The 21,140-nt window shown below is 42.1% G+C and overlaps 1 protein-coding gene across 3 annotated transcripts in view; it reads right to left on the reverse strand.

Moving 5' to 3' along the window:
* Positions 1–1,026: 1,026 nt before the first annotated feature.
* Positions 1,027–21,140, reverse strand: part of LOC139565531 (choline transporter-like protein 2) — a 34,202-nt gene continuing 14,088 nt past the window's right edge. Inside the window, exons 1-17 of one of the 3 annotated variants that reach the window (XM_071385952.1) lie at positions 17,641–18,065; positions 13,284–13,573; positions 12,531–12,575; positions 12,275–12,444; positions 12,017–12,174; positions 11,672–11,908; positions 11,409–11,512; positions 10,942–11,026; positions 9,975–10,046; positions 8,505–8,591; positions 8,314–8,346; positions 7,832–7,953; positions 7,345–7,434; positions 5,403–5,529; positions 4,676–4,936; positions 4,162–4,276; positions 1,027–3,909 (exon numbers count right to left, since the gene is read on the reverse strand). In XM_071385952.1, coding sequence (XP_071242053.1) covers positions 3,770–3,909; positions 4,162–4,276; positions 4,676–4,936; positions 5,403–5,529; positions 7,345–7,434; positions 7,832–7,953; positions 8,314–8,346; positions 8,505–8,591; positions 9,975–10,046; positions 10,942–11,026; positions 11,409–11,512; positions 11,672–11,908; positions 12,017–12,174; positions 12,275–12,444; positions 12,531–12,575; positions 13,284–13,573; positions 17,641–17,664 — 2,160 coding nt within the window. In that variant the 5' untranslated portion in view covers positions 17,665–18,065 and the 3' untranslated portion in view covers positions 1,027–3,769. Of the gene's footprint in view, positions 3,910–4,161; positions 4,277–4,675; positions 4,937–5,402; positions 5,530–7,344; positions 7,435–7,831; positions 7,954–8,313; positions 8,347–8,504; positions 8,592–9,974; positions 10,047–10,941; positions 11,027–11,408; positions 11,513–11,671; positions 11,909–12,016; positions 12,175–12,274; positions 12,445–12,530; positions 12,576–13,283; positions 13,574–17,640; positions 18,066–21,140 lie in introns of those variants that run through there. The other 2 variants (XM_071385953.1, XM_071385955.1) reach the window with 2 other exon arrangements.

A 21,140-nucleotide genomic window follows, 5' to 3' on the forward strand; every position in this document is an offset into this window, starting at 1 on the left:
CAATACCTCGAGACTTCTTTAATATTAGACATCGCTCACCAGCTGTTATTGACCAAAAGACCCCCCCCCCCCCCCACACCACCCCTCGTCTTACCAGAGGTAGCGTCTCTGTTCTGCCGGTGCATGGAAAATCCCGCTAACTCTATATTGTCCGTATCTTCGTTCAGCCACGTCTCGGTGAAACATAAGATGTTACCATTTTTAATGTCCCGTTGTTAGGACGGTCATTTATCAGTGATACAGCTGTAAACCTGTATTATTATTATTATGCATATTTTGTCTTTCACTTATTTTTTTACCTGCACTCTTGGATCCCGGAACATAACATTTTAGCTGTACCCTGCAATTACATCTGCTTCCCTGTACTTGTGACTAAACACAATCTAATCTAATCAAGAAGCTTCGTTTCCCTATCACTATGAAAAACCCAGCAGCGTTGCAGTACTTGACACACTCAAACCGGTGCGCCTGGCACCTACCCCGTTCAAAGGCACTTAAATATTTTGTCTGCCCATTTGACCTCTGAATGGCACACATACAAGATCCATGTCTCAAGGCTTAAAAATCCTTCTTTAACCCATCTCCTCCCCTTCATCTACATTAACAGGTGACATCAATAAGGAATCATAGCTTTGACGTGGATTCACCTGGTCAGTCTATGTAATGGAAAGAGCAGGTATTCCTAATGTTTTGTACAATCATTGTATATCACTCTAAAATGGGTGTGAATACTTTTGAACAGATTTCCAAAATTAAAATCACTTGGACCTGATTTGCTGGTGTTTTTAGTATTTTATGTCCAACAACTAAAACAAATAAACGTGTATTCTTTTTTTTCTTTCAGAAACTTGGGGGGTCAAAATAAAATCATTTCACCAGTTTGGGAACCCTGAATTACATCATGAATATAAGTGCCAGTCTTACAGAATGCCGTGCTTTAGCCTATATATTCAGATATATGGAAACCAATAATATTAGAATCATAAAGTGAAATACAGTATAAGAAATGTTGACATAAACACAGAAAAAGGTGTTGAGAAACTTTATTTGGAGCAGAGAGACAATGAAAATGGACAGCTCAGTAAAAGTGAGATGTCTTGTTGCTTGAATCCTTCAGTTTATTCATGTTTGCAGGATTTTCACATAGCACTGTACAAGCCATATATTTAACACTTCCTCTTTAGTTTACAATTACTTTTAACGCTATTCATCTCAAAGAGACAACTAAGCAACCTCTGAGAATTCAGTTTTGGCAGATTTGTAATATACATTAGATTTAAATCTGGGTTCAAATTACCCATCTGCAAGCCCTGGATGAAAGGGGTACGTCAATGCTCTGGCAGATGAAAGTGCCTCGAGTTATTTATAGCACCTAAGTGTTTGAATTTCTTTTCACCTTTTTTCAGAATGTTGCATAACCAATTTGGTTCAATCATAGTGGAAAGTGTTAATATATTAAACACTTATTTGCATGATAGTCCTTCTAAACATCTAAATTAAGCTACTGTAGTGTCATCACTGATTTTTAAAAAGCATTTTGGAAATGCCTATCAATCGGTGATTCATCTGGCATGGTTTAGAATGTACACTAAACAAAAATATAAATGCAACATGTAAAGTGTTGGTCCCATGATTTCATGAGCTAAAATAAAAGATTGCAGACAAAAAGCTTATTTCGCTCAAACTTTGTGCACAAATTAGTTTACATCCCCGTTAGTGAGCATTTTTTCCTTTGCCAAGACAATCCATCCACCTGACAGGTGTGGCATATCAAGGAGCTGATTAAACAGCTTGATCATTACACAGGTGCAGCTTGTGCTGCGGACAATAAAAGGCCAGTCTAAAATGCGCAGTTGTCACACAACACAATCCCACAGATGTTTTGAAGGAATGGGCAATTGGCATGCTGACCTCAGGAATGTCCACCAGAGCTGTTGCCAGAGAATTGCATGTTAATATCTCTACCATAAGCCGTCTCCAACGTTGTTTTAGAGAATTTGACAGACGTCCAACCGGCCTCAGAACCAGAGACCATGTGTAACCACGCCAGTCCAGGACCTACACATCCGGCTTCTTCACCTGTGGGATCGTCTGATATCAGCCACCTGGACAGCTGATGAAATTGAGGAGTATTTGTCTGTAATAAAACTATTTTGTGGGGAAAAACTCATTCTGATTGGATGGGCCTTGCTCCCCAGTGTGTGTGGCAGTCTCCCAAGTGGGTGGTCCTATGCCCTCCCAGGCCCACCGATAGCGGCGCCCCTGCCCAGTCATGTGAAATCCATAGATTAAGGCCTAATTAATTAATTAAATTTGACTGATTTCCTTATATGAACTGTAACTCAGTAAAATTTGTTTAAATTGTTGCGCTTATATTTTTGTTCAGTATATTTGTATATTCAATTGACAAGTGCACACAGCCTTGCCTGACTGCTCAAACTGAATTCTTCCGCTGCTCTATCGTTGGTAACAGACTTCAGTCTGAGAGTGCGATCATTGAAGTCATTTGTGACGACATCAAAATGAGGGGGGTTGTACAAAACAAGGCATCAGCGGTTGATCATCTATAACCCATCAGCATATCAAAGCCAATGACGAATTTTAAAACGCCGATTTACCCACATGTGTTCTGGCTCTGGCCCAACCCATCGGTTTCTGGGACCAATCAGACGGTCTAGAATGGATTTCCATTCTAGAAATCATCGGGGAGGTACTCAGATCCAGACTCATTGCGGAGGAGAAACTAACGTCCATGGGCGTGGCGTTTGGTCGGAGCAAGGAGTTTGGGTAGCTAGGCAACACAGCCATGGAGGCCCACTTAATCATCAAGAGCATTATAGGAGACAAATAGAAAACAATGTAAAAAGAACAGAAAATAAATAACGAAGTATTAACACTGAAATGCAAAACAGAACCATTTACAACACACACATTATTATCACCATCATTTAAACTTTGACAGTCTGAGTCCATAAATATTTGTCAGTGTCCCCTCTACAGCAACTGACTGTAGCGTATGTGGAATGCTATCCAGTCAGTCAGGGCAGCCCCTCCTTTCGCACGCACAGCTCCAATCAGTATCGCCATGACGGCGGGCTGATACCCTGGGGAACATAGTGATCCGGGTGAGAACATTCCCATCCACTTCTCAGGTGGCAGTGGCAGGCCGTCTCCTGTGACCTAATTCCCTTTTAAGGCTCATGGGTTGTCTCTCCCTGTTGGGAAACGTCAGTCATCTCTCTCATTAAAACAAATAGGTGACTGGTTTTGCTCAGAGGAGAGGAGACAATAGGAAACAACTATAAGTGTCTGTATATTGGTGTGTGACTGAGGGAGAGAGCATCACAGTCACTGCTGATGCTGTTCCAATGTGACTCCTTTCCACAAAGTAAAGCACCTCAGGGAAGTCTTTGAGGAATGTTGAGTGTTCAATGGTGGAATTCATGTAGAGTTCGCTCCACCAATAAATAAAAGGACATTCTGTTCAATGGGTTTCAAAATGTAGCCCCAAATCTGTTGTCATCAGACGTATATACACAACACGTGTATTTTACATGAAGTGCCATCATACTATCATCTTCCACCTGTTCCTCTCATGGCACCCACTTGACAACAAACCAAACAGGGGTCTGTCCATCATGGAACATTTAAACATGATTTTTGTCATAAAAGAAAGTTATTAAAAACAAAACTACAAACAGCAAAATGTCTGTACAAAATCCTTTGAAGTCCTGGTTTGCAGTTACTCATCATTGCCATAGAACAGTGTCTACTTTGAATAACGTCCAAGGCTGGAAGTAGCGCACAGAGGTTTCTTTTGACCCTTTGGACACTGGTGCAGAACAAAGTCAAAGTTCGCCGACGTGCACATGGCGTAGAAGACGTTAGCTTTGTCCGGAATGAGTAACTCTGAAAAACAGAAGATGTGGGGGTTGGTATGAGAAAGGAGAATATTACATACAGTATGCGTACACTATTAAAAAGTCCTCTTCAATCATTCCAGGACAACAATATCTTCAGTAATATTTCTACTGTAGTTCAGTACAGTTAATGCTAAACTATAACAACTATCTTTGCTTGACCAACACTGATCTGCACAGTGATGTGACATCTTTGAGTGGGCATATGTACTGTGTTAGAGCATTGATTGTTTTAGCTCACCTCTTTCCTGGGAGATCAACTGTGTGAGGGTGAAGTCTTGACAGGTCAGGTGCTCCAGGTTGTGTTTTTCCAGGGCCCTCTGGATCACCTGGGCAGTTTTGTCCTGACTAGTCAGCTGAGAAGGACACAAGTCAAACAAGCAGTTAATATGCTGTCATGAGGAAGCAAAGGGTTTGGCTGCAAAATCTCCCTTCAACCAACCAGAGTATCTTAAATAACACAACCCCCCCCCCCCGACTTTGCTGATAACTTCTTTATTGAGGAAAAATGTACTTACTACGACTGTGATATGTGGTTGTCTCACCTACCTATCTTAAGATGAACGCAATAACTAAGTCGCTCTGGATGAGAGCGTCTGCCAAATAACTAAAATGTAACCAACACAGCAGTTCTTATCTTAGTTTTCATCATAACCAAATGTACAGAGCTAGAGTACTATACACATGATCGCTTTTACATTTCCGTAACAGGACCCCAAGATAATCCCTACCGCCAGATCACAACCCAAGCTCACCAGGATGCTCTTGTACATGTTGCCGTTGCCAGCCTCCACACTGACCCTCACTATACAGGAGTCAGCCACCTGTCTGTTGTAGAGGGGGAGGGAGGTCATGGACACAGAGCGCTTGTGATGAGAGGCCAGCATGGGTTTAGGGTGGGCAGCCACTGGAGCAGAGAGGTCAGGCTGAGAACTGGAGGAACAAGTGGAGGGAGTGGAGCCATCCGGGGAGGAGGGTAAGGCCTCCGCCACATTTTGACAGGAGCTGGACAGAGACTGGGACAAGGTAGAGAGACAGAACATGCATGAGTGCCATTGGAAATAATGAATTAGTCTTTCAGTTTGTCTGTCTGAGACATTGACCTCAGCACATTTGTGGACAACTGAAGTATTGAGCCATGCTTCACCAGAGAGGCATGTGCTAAGCAAACACCACTCCTGCTTGGCTTCAAGGACCTGGTCAATTGACATTCCAGTTCTCAAGGACATCAGTTTCGATGAGATGTCAATGGGGATCACTGTTATGAATGGGAGGTTATATAAAAAGACACATAATGGCAATGACTTTTGAATTGCTTCATGGTGTAACTACTGGTATTAGTAAAGTGTAACTAGAGGATGTTTTGTAGTACAGCGTGTTCTATTAAAACATTTGAAACAGCTTTAACCAGGGTGAGCAATGACTGACAGAAAGAGAGAGACAGTCAGAGGCATGTCTAAAGGGGATAGGAGAGAGCTGTACCTGCAGTCTGAGTGTGGAGGGAGGGGTGGAGAGATCCTCCATCTCAGAGCCACTGGACCCTGAAGACGACACACTGATCTGGTCTGCATGGGTTTTCCTGCTGGATCCCTCACTCACTTTCAGGAGTCTGCAAATACACACAGTTAGAACTTTCCACTAAATTAACAAATGTGGTCAACGTACACTAGTAAAACCTTAAATACTGCATTTTGTCATTGTTCTTTTACAGTTCTTGTTTATTTGCAACAATATTACACTAGTTGTATACAGTTGGAAGTTTACATACACTTAGGTTGTTTTTCAACCACTCCACAAATTTCTTGTTAACAAACTATAGTTTTGGCAAGTTGGTTAGGACATCTACTTTGTGCATGACACAAGTCATTTTTCCAACAATTGTTTACAGACAGATTATTTCACTGTATCACAATTCCAGTGGGTCAGAAGTTTACATACACTAAGTTGACTGTGCCTTTAAACAGCTTGGAAAATTCCAGAAAATGATGTCATGGCTTTAGAAGCTTCTGATAGGCTAATTGACATCATTTGAGTCAATTGGAGGTGTACCTGTGGATGTATTTCAAGGCCTACCTTCAAACTCAGTGGCTCTTTGCTTGACATCATGGGAAAATCAAAAGAAATTAGCCAAGACCTCAGAAAAACAATTGTAGACCTCCACAAGTCTGGTTCATCCTTGGGAGCAATTCCTAAACACCTGAAGGTACCAAGTTCATCTGTACAAACAATAGTACGCAAGTATAAACACAATGGGACCACGCAGCCGTCATACCCCTCAGGAAGGAGACGAGTTCTGTCTCCTAGAGATGAACGTACTTTGATGCGAAAAGTGCAAATCAATCCCAGAACAGCAAAAGACCTTGTGAAGATGCTGGAGAAAACAGGTACAAAAGTATCTATATCCACAGCAAAACGAGTCCTATATCGACATAACCTGAAAGGCCGCTCAGCAAGGAAGAAGCCACTGCTCCAAAACCAACATAAAAAAGCCAGACTACGGTGTGCAACTACACATGGGGACAAAGATCGTACTTTTGGAGAAATGTCCTCTGGTCTGATGAAATCAAAATACAACTGTTTGGCCATAATGACTATCATTATGTTTGGAGGAAAAAGGGGGATGCTTGCAAGCTGAAGAACACCATCCCAAACGTGAAGAACGGGGGTGGCAGCATCATGTTGTGGGGGTGCTTTACTGCAGGAGGGACTGGTGCACTTCACAAAATAGATGGCCTCATGAAGAAGGAAATTTATGTGGATTTATTGAAACAACATCTCAAGACATCAGTCCGGAAGTTAAAGCTTGGTCGCAGATGGGTCTTAAAAAAAAAAATGGACAATGACCCCAAGCATACTTTCAAAGTTGTGGCAAAATGGCTTAAGGACAACAAAGTCAATGTATTGGAGTGGCCATCACAAAGCCCTGACCTCAATCCCATAGAACATTTGTGGGCAGAACTGAAAAAGCGTGTGTGCGCAATGAGGCCTACAAACCTGACTCAGTTACACCAGCTCTGTCAGGAGGAATGGGACAAAATTCACCCAAGTTATTGTGGTAAGCTTGTGAAAGGTTACCTGAAACATTTGACCCAAGTTAAAGAATTTAAAGGCAATGCTACCAAATACTAATTCTGACCCACTGGGAATGTGATGAAAGAAATAAAAGCTGTAATAAATCATTCTCTCTACTATTATTCTGACATTTCACATTCTTAAAATAAAGTGGTGATCCTAACTGACCTAAAACAGGGACATTTTATTCGGATTAAATGTCCGGCATTGTGAAACTGAGCTTAAATGTATTTGGCTAAGGTGTATGTAAACCTCTGACTTCAACTGTATATTAGAGATGGGGTGAATACTATTGTCTTGATTAGAATTAACAAGATGGCAACTGCTGTTAAGAGAAGTGTTCAGTACTCACGAGGACAGTTTCTTGCTGAGCAAACGGTGGCTCCAGGCGCTTGGGGAGCAGATGTCTATTGGAAGCTCCATGTTTCTGGACAGTTCATAGCTGTGGCAGAACACATAGAAAACACTTTTGAGGCCTGAAGTCAGGGTGGACTTGTCTAAATGTATACAGCCTTTTGTTCCAGCCCTGCACTAGCACATCTGATTTTAAAAGCCTAAACACACTGCAGCCTTGTGTCAACCCCAGCTCTAGATGGGTTTTCTATAAATTTCCTTAACAGGCAAAACCAGGGTAGGGATTATGTTTACATGTCATTTGAGTAGTACATTTGGGTATACAGTATATTAGAAAGAGACAATTCAGGTTGTATAAGGGGTTTATTGGCCTATAAGGGGCATCATTTTAAGACATGATTAGGCACCATTAATCCTTACAAAGCTCACCAGCTCTTTATCTCCTCATCGATCTACCATAAAACCAGTGGGGGACAGGTTCTCACCTCTCCTGGTCAGTGAGCAGCTTCTGGCCCTGCAACCAGGCAGTGATCCTGGTGTGATGGGGCAGGTTGTACTGAGAGCAGGAGGCTTGGAGCTGCCGGATCTGAGAGAGAATCTCAAACTCCTGCAGAGAGAGAGGGAGATCATGAGCCCATGTCAGCTGTGTGGTTGTTATGTAACTTGTCCTGAACTAGTAACACCTGACAACACTTTTAACAGTCATGGGGCTCCAATAAAGGCTGAGAGATAGTAATTTAGAGCAGTAAGCAAACATCCTTAAGCATAAAGGTGTGCACTTTTTCCTTCGGCATGTGAAAGTACCACTAAAATGTGGTGGTGAGTGTACCACCAATTCAATGCATGTCATGTCCTATAACAAGGGTGAAATATTTAGACACGTTTGTACTGCATCTTTTGTTTTCTTTACGTAAAATCCTATTCCCTACAGGCTTAGAGACCGAAGACAAAAACAGCAACAACTTACCCTCCTCCTCTTTTCAAAGTTTATGAGGTCCCCCTGTCAAAAATAGCACAACATGCTATTATACTTGACAATATGGAAGATTTATTATCAATATTAAACATTAAGATAGCAATCCGCTATAAGGTAAATATAGAATTAACTTAAAGTAGCTGCCATAACTGAGCAGTCTGTCTCAATGGCTGTTTGCTTACCTCCACAGTATCTGGTAGAGCAGTGTCCAGCATTGTGAGGATAGTCAGGTATGTGCCCAGGTAAGGAACCACCCCACCGGAGGTGCTCTGAGGAGACAACAGTACAGAGACAGCATGTCAGCAGAGGATTCTAGTAACACAGCTTTAGAGAGAATGTGCATATGATGCTAGAAAAAGGTCTTGGTCTATGATTAATGTCCTTTCATAGCCTAGTAATCTGTGGCCATTTGAAACATCAGTGGCTAAGAATAGGATGGCTTCCTCTTGCCACACATGACTCTCTGTCTTTGAATAGATTCTTCCTCTAGGGGAATCACTGTAACCTCTTGTGGGTTAAGAGCTGATGGGGTTAGGGGGCTACATGTGACTTCAAGAAGCAGAAACTGCCCCCGCAAAATACTGAGTAGACAATACTAGAATCCTTCCTCCCCTTTCCACCACTCCCCCGGTAGCAGCTTATAATAAACTTTTTTTTTTTTTAACTTTCAGATACACAGAATTCTGCTATCATTTCTATTTTATTTTATACCCCCCTTTTTCTTGATATCCAATTGCGATCTTGTCTCATCGCTGCAACTCCCCAATGGGCTCGGGAGAGGCGAAGGTCGACTCATTCGTCCTCGAAACATGACCCCCCAAGCCGCGCTTCTTTTTTTTACCCCCTTTTTCCCCCAATTTCGTGGTATCCAATTGGTAGTAGTTACAGTCTTGTCTCATCGCTGCAACTCCCGTACGGACTTGGGAGAGGCGAAGGTCGAGAGCCATGCGTCCTCCGAAACACAACCCAACCTAGCTGCACTGCTTCTTGACACAACGCACATCCTATCCCGGAATCCAACCCTTCCTAACCCGGACGACACTGGGCCAATTGTGCGTCGCCCCCAATGGACCTCCCGGTCGCGGCCGGCTGCGACAGAGCCTGGGCTCGAACCCAGAATCTTTGGTGGCACAGCTAGCACTGCGATGCAGTGCCTTAGACCACTGCGCCACCCGGGAGGCAAGCCGTGCTTCTTAACACCCGCTCAACCCGGAAGCCAGCTGCACCAATGTGTCGGAGGAAACACAGTTCAATTGACGACCAAAGTCAGCTTGCAGTTGCCCGGCCCACCACAACAAGTCGCTAGAGTCCGATGAGTCAAGTAAAGCCCCCTTCAGCCAATCCCTCCCCTAACCGGATGACGCTGGGCCAATTGTGCGCCGCTCTATGGGACTCCCGGTCACGGCCGGGTGTGACACAGCCTGGGATCAAACCCCAGGCTGTAGTGAAGCTGCAACACTACGATGCAGTACCTTAGACCACGACGCCACTCGGGAGGCCTCTGCTATCATTTCTGTCCATTTAATGTTGCATGTAAAGAAGAGAAAGCTAAACTCAAACATAATGACCCCCACTATATATAGATATCTCTCATGTCTACATATCATGTTTGCAATGTCTCTTACTCAATCTCTCTCTGAAGTATTGCTTACCATCTGTCTGGCAATAGGACATCGCTTGGATATCTTGGGAGAAATGTTATCCATGGCTGTTTGGCTTCCATCCTGAAAAGGGGTCAGATAGAAGCTAAATTCAGTCTGCTTTTATGGCCTTCCATTGTCAACCTATCCACTCATGTGCAATGACCTACAGCATATGCAAAGAGTCAGTCTAATCTGGTCTAGGTCAGAACTTCCTTTACCAGCTTATGGGGTCAATATCACATTGGTTGTTCTTAGACACACACACATATCTCATTATGTAAACAATACATTGAGCTTTTAAAATCCATGCAAACATGTGAACAAAAGCAGTTTTGTGCTAAGGAACATTTTCATAAGAACATCTGTCAAAACCACAATTTCTAAGAGCCTGTTAATACAGACACAGGGAGCACGTTAAACTATTTTTCTGGAACAGTCCAGTTGAACAAGGGGTGGACCAATACAGTCAAATTAAATAAAGATGTGAGGCAAATGAAGGTGTTTCTCAAGGAACTGCTGGGGAAATTGTCATTAGTGTAGTGTTTGTTGACAATGATGTTAATATCAGCTTATTTGGAAATTCTGAGCAATATGTAGAATATTACTTTAGAGCCCTCTCCCTGTAACCAGACCGAATGAAGATTTGACACAAACACCCAGAGCCGACAGAAAAATAGAACACCCTCTCTTTTGCTTTGGGACAATGGCTTACTATTAACACACTGTTACGCAATTTCACTAAACATTAACTTGACAGAAAGATGGGTTTTAATAAGTCGTAAAAGTAGAATATCAAGGTGCTTGAAGATGTAAGTAAAGGTCAACTGCTCTCAAAACAAAACACTCCATATTGTAAGTATTTCAACAGTGTCATATCGTCTGCATTATGGTTGTAAAAAGAAAGCATACATTTGTGCAGAGACGCAAGTTTAAAAAATGAAGTTAAATCATTTTCCTTAATGTACTTGATTCTTACCTCCAAACTGATCTCTCTGTTGCTCAACACACAGTTCTCATCAGGGAAGGTTTCACAGAGGTTATCAAAGATGGCCACACTGTCCCTGATGAAGAACAAACCAATTAAATCAATCCAAAAATAACACAGACAAGACATCACTAGCAACTTTATTACAAAAGATATCCTTGAAGCTTCAAAGGGATTTAGAGTTGGTAAGGCATGCCATGTTGACCTAAAATTATTGTTCAACTATTCTTGACTGACACAATAAAAATGGTTCATTACATAGTTATGGCATGAAGTACAAACTAAGGTTAGTTGAATAATGTAGGTCAATTACTAGTAAATCATTTCCTTACTAAGCCTTACATTCTCAGAGGAAAAGGACACCCTTGTTCATTTTTTTTGCCATATTCAATCAATGTTATTGGCCCTCTAGCTTCATGACTCAACTAACCCTTGCAGTGTGACTCGACAGTCCGTACCTACACACAGCAGCCCACGTCTTCCTCAGCCTGTAGACAGCATTGGACTGAAGGGCAGACAGGATGGCCCTCAAAGAGGAGAAATTCTTCAGCTGCCGACACTCCTGTTTCAGAAAATAGTCACAAGTTAGAGACTGACTAGGGACTTACAACTGAATGCACTGAGAACCAGGATACAGTTTAACGTTTAGATGTGTAAGAAAGCTGCACTTGGATTTGAAAATGTATCCCTCAAATGGTCCAAGTTACTAGATGTGTCTGACCTGTCCTACTCTGATCCACTTCTCAATGACGCAGGCCCTCTGAGCTGGGCTGGAGGCCCTGTGGACGGAAGTGGGGCTGGAGGTGGGCCGGCAGAGCAGGGAGGTGATGACTCGGTTGGTGACTGCATTAAACTGAGTAATGGTGGCGCTGACGGTAGCAGACAGGTTCTCCTTCTTGTCTCTCTGGGACCACACACAGCCCAGACACTGGTAGGGAACCACCTTCCCAAACAGCCCCTGAGAGACGCACAGATAAGGAAGGTAAAATGGAAAAAGAGTGTTAACGATCCACTCCTGAGGACGCATATTAAGAGCCAGAAATGATCTGCCAAGATTGACACTTACAGCATCCAGTCGGGTGAGCTGTTCTGCGATGGCTGTGACTGAGAAGTCCATGATGTCACCCTGATCCAGTGGGCTGTCCCATTCTACGCCTTCCTCCCCTGAGCCCTCATCTTCCTGATTAACCTCAGCCTGGGAAGAATGGCCACCAGTATCCATTTCTATTAAAGGGAGAGAGGAATGACAGAAGAGGATCAACAATGGTATCATAATCAAAGGCAATTCACAGAAAAGGTTAGGAAAAACAAGTGAATCCTGTACCTTCTCTCTGGAATTTCTTAAGCAGAGTTTCAGAGCGCTGGGCCAGTGAACAGAAGGAGGACAGGGTGTGCAGGTGGTCCATCAGCAGCCTTAGGGAGGGGTGCTGAGGAGGATCCCGGAAGTCCTCACTGTACTCCTCCAACCAAGTCTGGATCAGGGGCAACAGACGCCTGAGGAGACAACGTGATGAAACAATGTCTTCCCTGTTTCAGAGTCAAGGAAATAAATGTGATCAAGGGAAAAGCAGCCACCTCACCTCCTGTGACATTCACTATTGTACACATCTGAAGCCCCATTGTCCCTGTGAGAACAATTAGGAAGAGTGTCAGACTCATCTAAACTGTGATTGTGACCAACAGGACAGTGGTCCATTCTTCTTCAGACTGTTTTTCTTTGGTCTGTCTCTATGTTTCGTTGTTATCCTGACACTGACCTCACTCTAAACTCAGCGAATAATTGCTGTTGTTGTAAAACCTGTAATGGCTAACTACCTGCTGGGTGCTTATTATCATTACATCAAAGATGCTGAGATAGTCATTTTGTGAGGGAAGCAAGAAAGAAAAAACAATCTGACGAAACTAAGTGACTTTGCATACACAGCGAGAAGTGTTGTTCAAAAACAACCACTCTCGACGTACCCTCTCATCTGTGTCCAACATAACATTATGAATCCAATTTGGCTCATCTTATTTGTTACTGTGATAACTCGGAATGTGTCAAAAGAGTTGTGTTTGCAAAAAAGGTGGGTGAAGACAAGAAGGCAAAAGAGGGAGAGAGACATTTTTAGGCCTTTTCACCCAAAATGTATTTTATAGAAGATGGGTTTTAATAAGCAGTAAAACTAGAACGTCAAGGTGTTTTCAAACTAAAGACGTCAAACAACCTGCTCACCTCATTTCATACGGTATAATTTTAACAGTGAAATAGCTTCTGCATTATGGTCTAAGACAATGGTCAGGTGAAACATAACAGCAGTTATGAGTACTGTAAACTTAATGACATGGCCTACCTCTGGAAGAGCAGTTCAATGAGTGCACTGTTAGTGGTGAAGGTCTGGTAGGTGGACAGAAAGATCCGTCTGTAGTCGGGCTCCTGGCAGCAGGGGTCCAGGAGGTGGCTCACCAGCCGGTTCAGGGTGGCTGCCTTCAGCCTGCGCACCTTGCAGGTCCGGTACTGGACGAAGGCCACGCATGGCCGGGCCTCGGTGGGGCTGGCTGGTATCTGGACGGGCTCCCGACGCAGGGTGATCCCATACAACGCCCCCTCCTCAAACTCCTCCCCCCACTCCTGCACTGGGTTCTGGGTGGGAAGGAGGAACTCACACGGTGAGATGGGGAGACTGGAGCTCCTTTCAATTCCTTCAATCCTCAATACTCTTGTATTGACGCATACTGGACTAGACACCTCATTTTTGTTTTTGGAAACACGGAGGTCAAAAGGAGGATCATTAGCAGGTAAAAATAGCCATAGTTGACCACTAACAAACAAGCAGAGGTGACCCGCTGACATGCAAACCACCTAAACCCCCCCTGATCCACAGGGATGAGGCGGCTATGAGGCTCACACAACAACAAACTGGACCTCACATGCAACACAGACATTTCAGCTCATGTGTACAATAGCTGTCTAGGGGCAGTAGACCACTGACAGGACAGAGCCTCCAGACCATAATGACCAGCTTTAAGACCAGATTGATGTTTATGGTCCATTACAGTAAGCCTATACAGAGGCATGCCCGCCTTGTGAGCAAAATGTAGACAATTCACCTGGAAGGTCTGTGATACAGGATGTGCTTTGGGTTTATCAGTTATTAGCTGACTGGTGAAAAGACAAACTCATGTTTGATTTCTTCGCTTTAAAAGTTTAATTCAAATCTCTCTTAGAAACACTGTACTGTTTACGTTAGAGAAAACACTGAGCAGAAATTGAGATATGAATTCAATCACTTTGACAGCATCCCTTTTTTCCCCATACATGTTTGCTGATGGAAGAAGTGCTCAGCAAGTGACTTTTTGGACATGAATGGAAAAATATTCTGGAGAGAGGTGCTCAAAGTTTCCCCATTTTGCATACCCCACCATACCATCAGACATCCATGTCTTAATCACTGGAAAAGATACATGGTTAAACAGGGTTGTCAAACTAATTTATTGAATACAAATTATGTTTTGTTTTTTTACCTTTAACGTAAATGAATACCCAGCCTGTATTCAAGAGCATGTTGTGTCTCAACTGATGGCAGGCACAACAACCTCAGATTATGTCAAATAGGCCAATTTGAACAAATATATAATTTATGTTTAAGGTAAAAAATATATATTTTTTCCAGTGATGAAGACATGGATGTCTCATGGTATGGTATGCAAAATAGGTCAACTTTAAGCACCTTTCTCTGTTTTGGCATTCAGATCCAAAAAGTCACTTTCTGAGCACTTCTACAACGGGCAAATATGTATGGAAGGTTTTCTTCAAATCAAAAAGGGGTGCTATCAAAAAGTGGCTGAATTCAAATGGATTTACCCAATTAAAACATTTCATACAATAGTCTGCATATTTAGCAGGACAAGGAACTTGACTCTAATGTATGCCAAATAACATTGGTACAGAACAACATGAAAAGGTACACAGCTTGCCTATTGAGGACAAGAGAAATGTGGTACAAAGAGACGGCACCTGGGTCAAATAATTGAAACGACATGATCAAAGAAATCGTAAATAAATCAGCATAATCCCCTTTAAAATATGTAACCTATTAAATCTACAGTGGCAAGAAAGAGTATGTGAACACTTTGAAATTACCTGGATTACCTAAATTGGTTAACCAGACTGTTAGTCTATTGTTGTGACCTAGATGAAGATCAGAGCAAATTTTATGACCAATTTATGCAGAAATCCAGGTATTTCCAAATAGTTCACATACTTTTTCTTGCCACTGTATCCCTCCACCCACTCCCCCAACTCAGTCCTCCATACAAGTCCGTCACTAGCCCCCAATCAATCTCTCTGTTCTAATACACGCCCATCATATCTGTACACCGCTTTCTGATATAATTTAGGCTTTCCCCCCTATGTCCCTGTCAGAACTAAACAGTCTGGTTTTAACGTTGGCACTGATATTATCCATGTATGCTCAAAAAAAATCAGAACATTTTAAGTCATATGCCATCTGACAGACGTGCAGATGCATATGGTGGGCAGAGCACTCAAGGCACATTATAATCATTAACCAGCTCCTAAATTACAGAGGGTTACTGAGGTACAAGGCAGGCAGACGTGCATCACAACCTAATTATACACACCTGACAAAAGACCAGGCCAAGAAAAAGAGACACTATTATCGGTGTCGTGAGGGGACCAATATCACACCATTGTCCTTTATGGAATACTGCATTACATTATCTGTAGGCCTACATGAGGCCAAGGCACAGAGATCCTAATTCTATGGGCAAGGATACAATACAGTAACATCTTTATCTTAGTCTTAGGTGCACCAAACTAAATTCAAAACAGACAAGATTTGTCCAATATTGAGACTAAACTAAACATAATGATACAAATTCTATCAGGATATCTCTCGAAAACCCTTCTTCCCCGTATGTGAACTACAATTTCGATGCTTTGTTTAAATGTTTAGAAACATAAATCATAGCTTTCAAACCGGTTTTCGAAACACATTCCGATATGCACCTTATCTTTCATATCAGCGAGAACATTTTTTCAAATAAGATAACTTACTGTGGTAGTTTAGCACAGATCCACAAACTGTGTGTGCCTCCAGTGATGAACTACACTTCCTCCCCAGTTATGCTTACACACAGGTTAACGGAGAACGCTAGATAGCAATTTAGCACAGGTGGCAGCCTATGTCTTCCGTAAACAAGCAATGTAACATGGAGATATGGCCGTGTAGGAACACTAACCCCTAAAGGTCGGTAGTACATTTAATTCTCGCCGATATGAAACATGATCCTTGTTTCCAATACCATGCCGCAAGCGATGCGTTTTAACGTTTAGAACGAGTGTCTGGGATCTTAACAAAACTGCCCCGACCAGAAAATACTATTGTCAATAGTTGCTAAAGCAGTTAGCGTCTATTAATCTGTTAACATTATGATATCACCATGTATTGTTGGAAACCAGCTATAGGCCTAATACTCGTTTTTCCATTCAGGCAGTTTTATCTCATTAATAAATAGACCATGAGACTAAAAGAGGCACCATCGGTCGTCACAGGACAATGATGCAAATAAAAGTCTCACTGACAGATATGCATACACTAAATGCAAGGATATACTGTACATCCATGCATCTTGCATGCATTGGCAATATGTTGCAGTGTTGCTGCCTTATTCATTAGTTGCACATTAGCCTATTCATAGACGCCTTCTGGCCAGGGAAGTTTTGTTAAGAACCCAGACGTTTGCTCTCAGTGTTAACACGAAGGAAACATACGGACAAGTGGAGGCTGGTGGGAAGAGCTATAGGAGGACAGGCTCATTGTAATGGATGGAATGGAGTAAATGGAACGGATTCAATCGTGTGGTTTCCATATGTTTGATACAATTCAATTAACTCCATTCCAGCCTTTACAGTGAGCCAGTCCTCTTATTACTCCAGCCTCCTCTGATGAGGACCGTTGTCTTCTCAGGTATCTATTTCATATCAGCAAGAAATAATAGTGTTTAAAAAAAATATATATTACACTACTACCCACCTTATTAGGGTTAGGGTTCCCACACAGCCATATTTCCATGTTACAGCGCTTGTTTACAGAAAACAAACAGAAGACAGAGTCCACTGCCTATGCTAATTAACTGCTTCTCCAAACACCTGTGTGTAAACAGAAGACTGACGCCACAAAGTGTTGTCACTGAAAAAGACTGTCTGCTGCAACTGTGTTAAAACCGGTTTAAACCGTGTATATTAAGCCTATATTTTGATCTGACATGAAAGTAGAGGGCTTTATGTTCCTAAAGATCATACCGCAATTGTGAATCGATTCACGTTTAGATGGTGTATTTGGCTGCCATAACCAATTCACCTCGAAACAGAACATCCAAGGTCCTTAGATTATACGGAGTAACGTTAGGCTCATTTAGTCCATTATTGGGCTATAGCTACACATGTCTATAACGCTCTGATAAGAGCACTGTCTGATTTATGACCAACAGGTGTCAGAAGAGAAATTAGGCTATTAACCGCATATGACTCTGTTCAAACAGTGCATAACCTATGATTCAAATAGCCTACATTACATTATAGTTTCTTAAAATACAGTAAAACTAATAAGATAATAACTTTATCATTTCTAAATGAAACGCATGTCGTACAACCACAAAATTCTTATGCACATCATTGGAAATTACCATTGATATCTCCCATTTTCCCATCTCGTCAGTCACCGCAGAACGTTTATGGTGTGATAACTTCCATCTTGTTCAAACTAAGTGTTGAAGCTGAAAATACACATCCACTTCGAAGGAGTTGAAGTTTACGGCTGCATGGTGATATTAATAAATATTTTACAGAAACTTCTTTCTTTAAACTACATATTTAAAAAAATATATATCATGTATTTTTTTTTATCTGCGTACTATTCGTCACATTTTGCGGTCGCATACAAGTTACACGCTATCCGTTGTCAAGAGCTTCCCATAGTTGATTGTCAGGCAGATCAATGAGCTACACTAGCTCGGCACCTAATGCCAGTATCGGTATATTCTTCAAGGCGAACCCTGGCGTTCTTGCCTGTAACTCCCAGCTTTTATGCAGTGGGTGGCGGCTATGGGAAGAATAGGCTACTCATTTGAGTGCGGTCTTGATGAAAGGGGTGTGCTCTCTGGTCTACTCTTCTGTATGGGTTTGCATATTTCCTACAAAAAAACTACATAGGGGATAATCATCTGATCGAAACTCGAGCTCATTGCTTCTGCAAGTTCATCTTCTGGTGAGTTTTATTGTGATGATAAAGAAAAAACCTGGATGCTGAAAGTAAAATCTGTTGTTGGCAGCTCCACAACCTATATATTCTATGGAAAACAAGGATGGCAGAATGAGCACAATGATAATCAGGGATGATTGGGGTAAGTTGAGCGAAAGGGGTAAGTTGAGCCTCCCTTGTTTCTAGGAAACCATACACACAATTGATAATTTGACCAAATGTTTAGGAAGAGGTCATTTCATGGAGTCTGTGAAGGAAGAAACCACATGGGAAAAGTGGTAAGTAAGTTAGGTCCAAAAGATTTTCAGCAAGTCAAATGCATTTGTGTTAGAGGTTTCATGACGCTTGTATCTAAACCAAAGTAGATCCTTTTAAGTGTTCTATACATCAGTTGGGGTCTCTATAAGCTTCAATTCGAGGTTCTAAACCTAGCATGAGCGTGCATCCTTGTAGCTGTGTGAGCTAATATAGTCAAAATGTTTGCCTTGGGGTAAGTTCAGCCAGTGGCCATGGGGTAAGCGAACCAATGGCAAGTTGAGCAAATGTAAGTGTTTTCTTCCCATGCGTTATGCAAGGCATTGTTGTTGGGAAATGAGGTAAGAACAGGGCCTGACTTACGATAAAGGTGTTTTAAAAGTACAACGTCTTTGTTAGGTGTTAAGCCTATGTTAAAGGATGCTTAAAATGATTATAATACAAAAGCGATTGTGTTAAATTGTGTTTGAGAAATAGATAGATATGGTTTTAAAAAGGTGGTGTATTTCATTCAGTACATACATTTGTAGGTGGCTTAACTTACCCATACCCATGGTAAGTTGTGCCAAGATAATTTTGGGGGCACAAGCTGTGTTTTCAAAACTAATGTTTACATGAATTCTGATTATTTCCAGGGATACACATCATCCTGAAATATATGTAGATATAATTATTAGAAAGAATACTATATTTCCCTTGTCGGAATGACGCTGAATGTAAAAAATGGCTAAACTTACCCCACTATCCCCTATTATTACACAGTAATAATTATTACTGATTGTATAGTTATTAGACAGCAATTATTACTGATTGCATGTTATTATACAGTAAGTAATTATTATTACTGATTGTATGTTATTACACAGTAATTGTTATTACTGATTGTATAGGTCATTACACAGTATGATACTTTAGATTTTGTAGGTTGTGCTATTTTGGCTGCTAATGTTGATCATTAGTATTGTTTATATTTATATTGATGGCTGTCAGTGTAACAGTTTTAACTTTAGTCTGTCCCGGGCGCGAACCAGGGACCCTCTGCACCCATCAACAACAGTTACCCACGAAGCATCGTTACCCATCGCTCCACAAAAGCTGCGGCCCTTGCAGAGCAAGGGGAACCACTACTTCAAGGTCTCCGAGCAAGTGACGTCAACGATTGAAAGGCTATTAGCGCGCACCACCGCTAACTAGATAGCCATTTCACATCCGTTACATCAGCCCATGACTGATGCACTATGTTCTACCTCTGGGACAAATAAAGTGGAACCTTGAACTTGAATCTTCTCCTATTAATATACAAGTGCCTCACTAAGCTGGTTGTGTAAGGGTTGGGTAGTACTTTCTAAATGTAATCTGTTACCTGTCCTAAATTGTAATCAGTAACTCAAGTTTTGGATTTTATTTAATTTTACTAGGCAAGTCAGTTGAGAACAAATTCTTATTTTCAATTATGGCCTATGGCCTATGATGGCCTGAACTGCCTTGTTCAGGGGCAGAATGATAGATTTGTACCTTGTCAGCTCAGGAATCTGAACTTGCAACCTTTTGGTTACTAGGCTAACACTCTAACCACTAGGCTACGCTGCCGCCTCCAACTATTACTCAAACGGATTACTTTGATTACTTACTTTTGGATGACTTTCCCTTTAAAGGTCAACTGCCCCTTAGAACCAACTTCTCTGGTTTTAAACGGCCTATGTGGCATCGATATGAGTCAGAAACAGTCATTCTAGTGTCAAAATTGACTGTAAAGTGTAAATAGGATCATTTTGGTCATAAAGTCAGTCTTGTTCAAAACTGAGTTTGGTAAGTGACTGTGTCATGACTTACTTGAGGTTTTGGTTTGGATTACAATAAAGTCAACAATTCATGCTCCCTTTTGCCTATTAACACGTGGTGGCACCATGTTCTCTGGGAAAAGACTGGAGGAGTTCACTTGCATGACCCGGCCTGCAGGAGACCTCTCCTAAGGAGGACCAATGGAATGGTCAAAAATGACCAAACCCCGCCCACCTGGGGCACCAGGTCACACAAAATGAACTCGCCCACTGGAACCTCTTTCCCAGACAAGATGTGTAGTTAGTACTGGAACCTCTTCCCCAGACAAGACGTGTGGTTAGTACTGGAACCTCTTCCCCAGACAAGATGTGTGGTTAGTACTGGAACCTCTTCCCCAGACAAGATGTGTGGTTAGTACTGGAACCTCTTCCCCAGACAAGACGTGTGGTTAGTACTGGAACCTCTTCCCCAGACAAGATGTGTGGTTAGTACTGGAACCTCTTCCCCAGACAAGATGTGTGGTTAGTACTGGAACCTCTTCCCCAGACAAGATGTGTGGTTAGTACTGGAACCTCTTCCCCAGACAAAACGTGTGGTTAGTACTGGAACCTCTTCCCCAGACAAGATGTGTGGTTAGTACTGGAACCTCTTCCCCAGACAAGATGTGTGGTTAGTACTGGAACCTCTTCCCCAGACAAGACGTGTGGTTAGTACTGGAACCTCTTCCCCAGACAAGACGTGTGGTTAGTACTGGAACCTCTTCCCCTGACAAGACGTGTGGTTAGTACTGGAACCTCTTCCCCATACAAAACGTGTGGTTAGTACTGGAACCTCTTCCCCAGACAAAACGTGTGGTTAGTACTGGAACCTCTTCCCCAGACAAGACGT

The sequence above is a fragment of the Salvelinus alpinus genome, chromosome 36, assembly GCF_045679555.1.
Source record: "Salvelinus alpinus chromosome 36, SLU_Salpinus.1, whole genome shotgun sequence".
In the NCBI taxonomy this organism is placed as follows: Eukaryota; Metazoa; Chordata; class Actinopteri; order Salmoniformes; family Salmonidae; genus Salvelinus; species Salvelinus alpinus.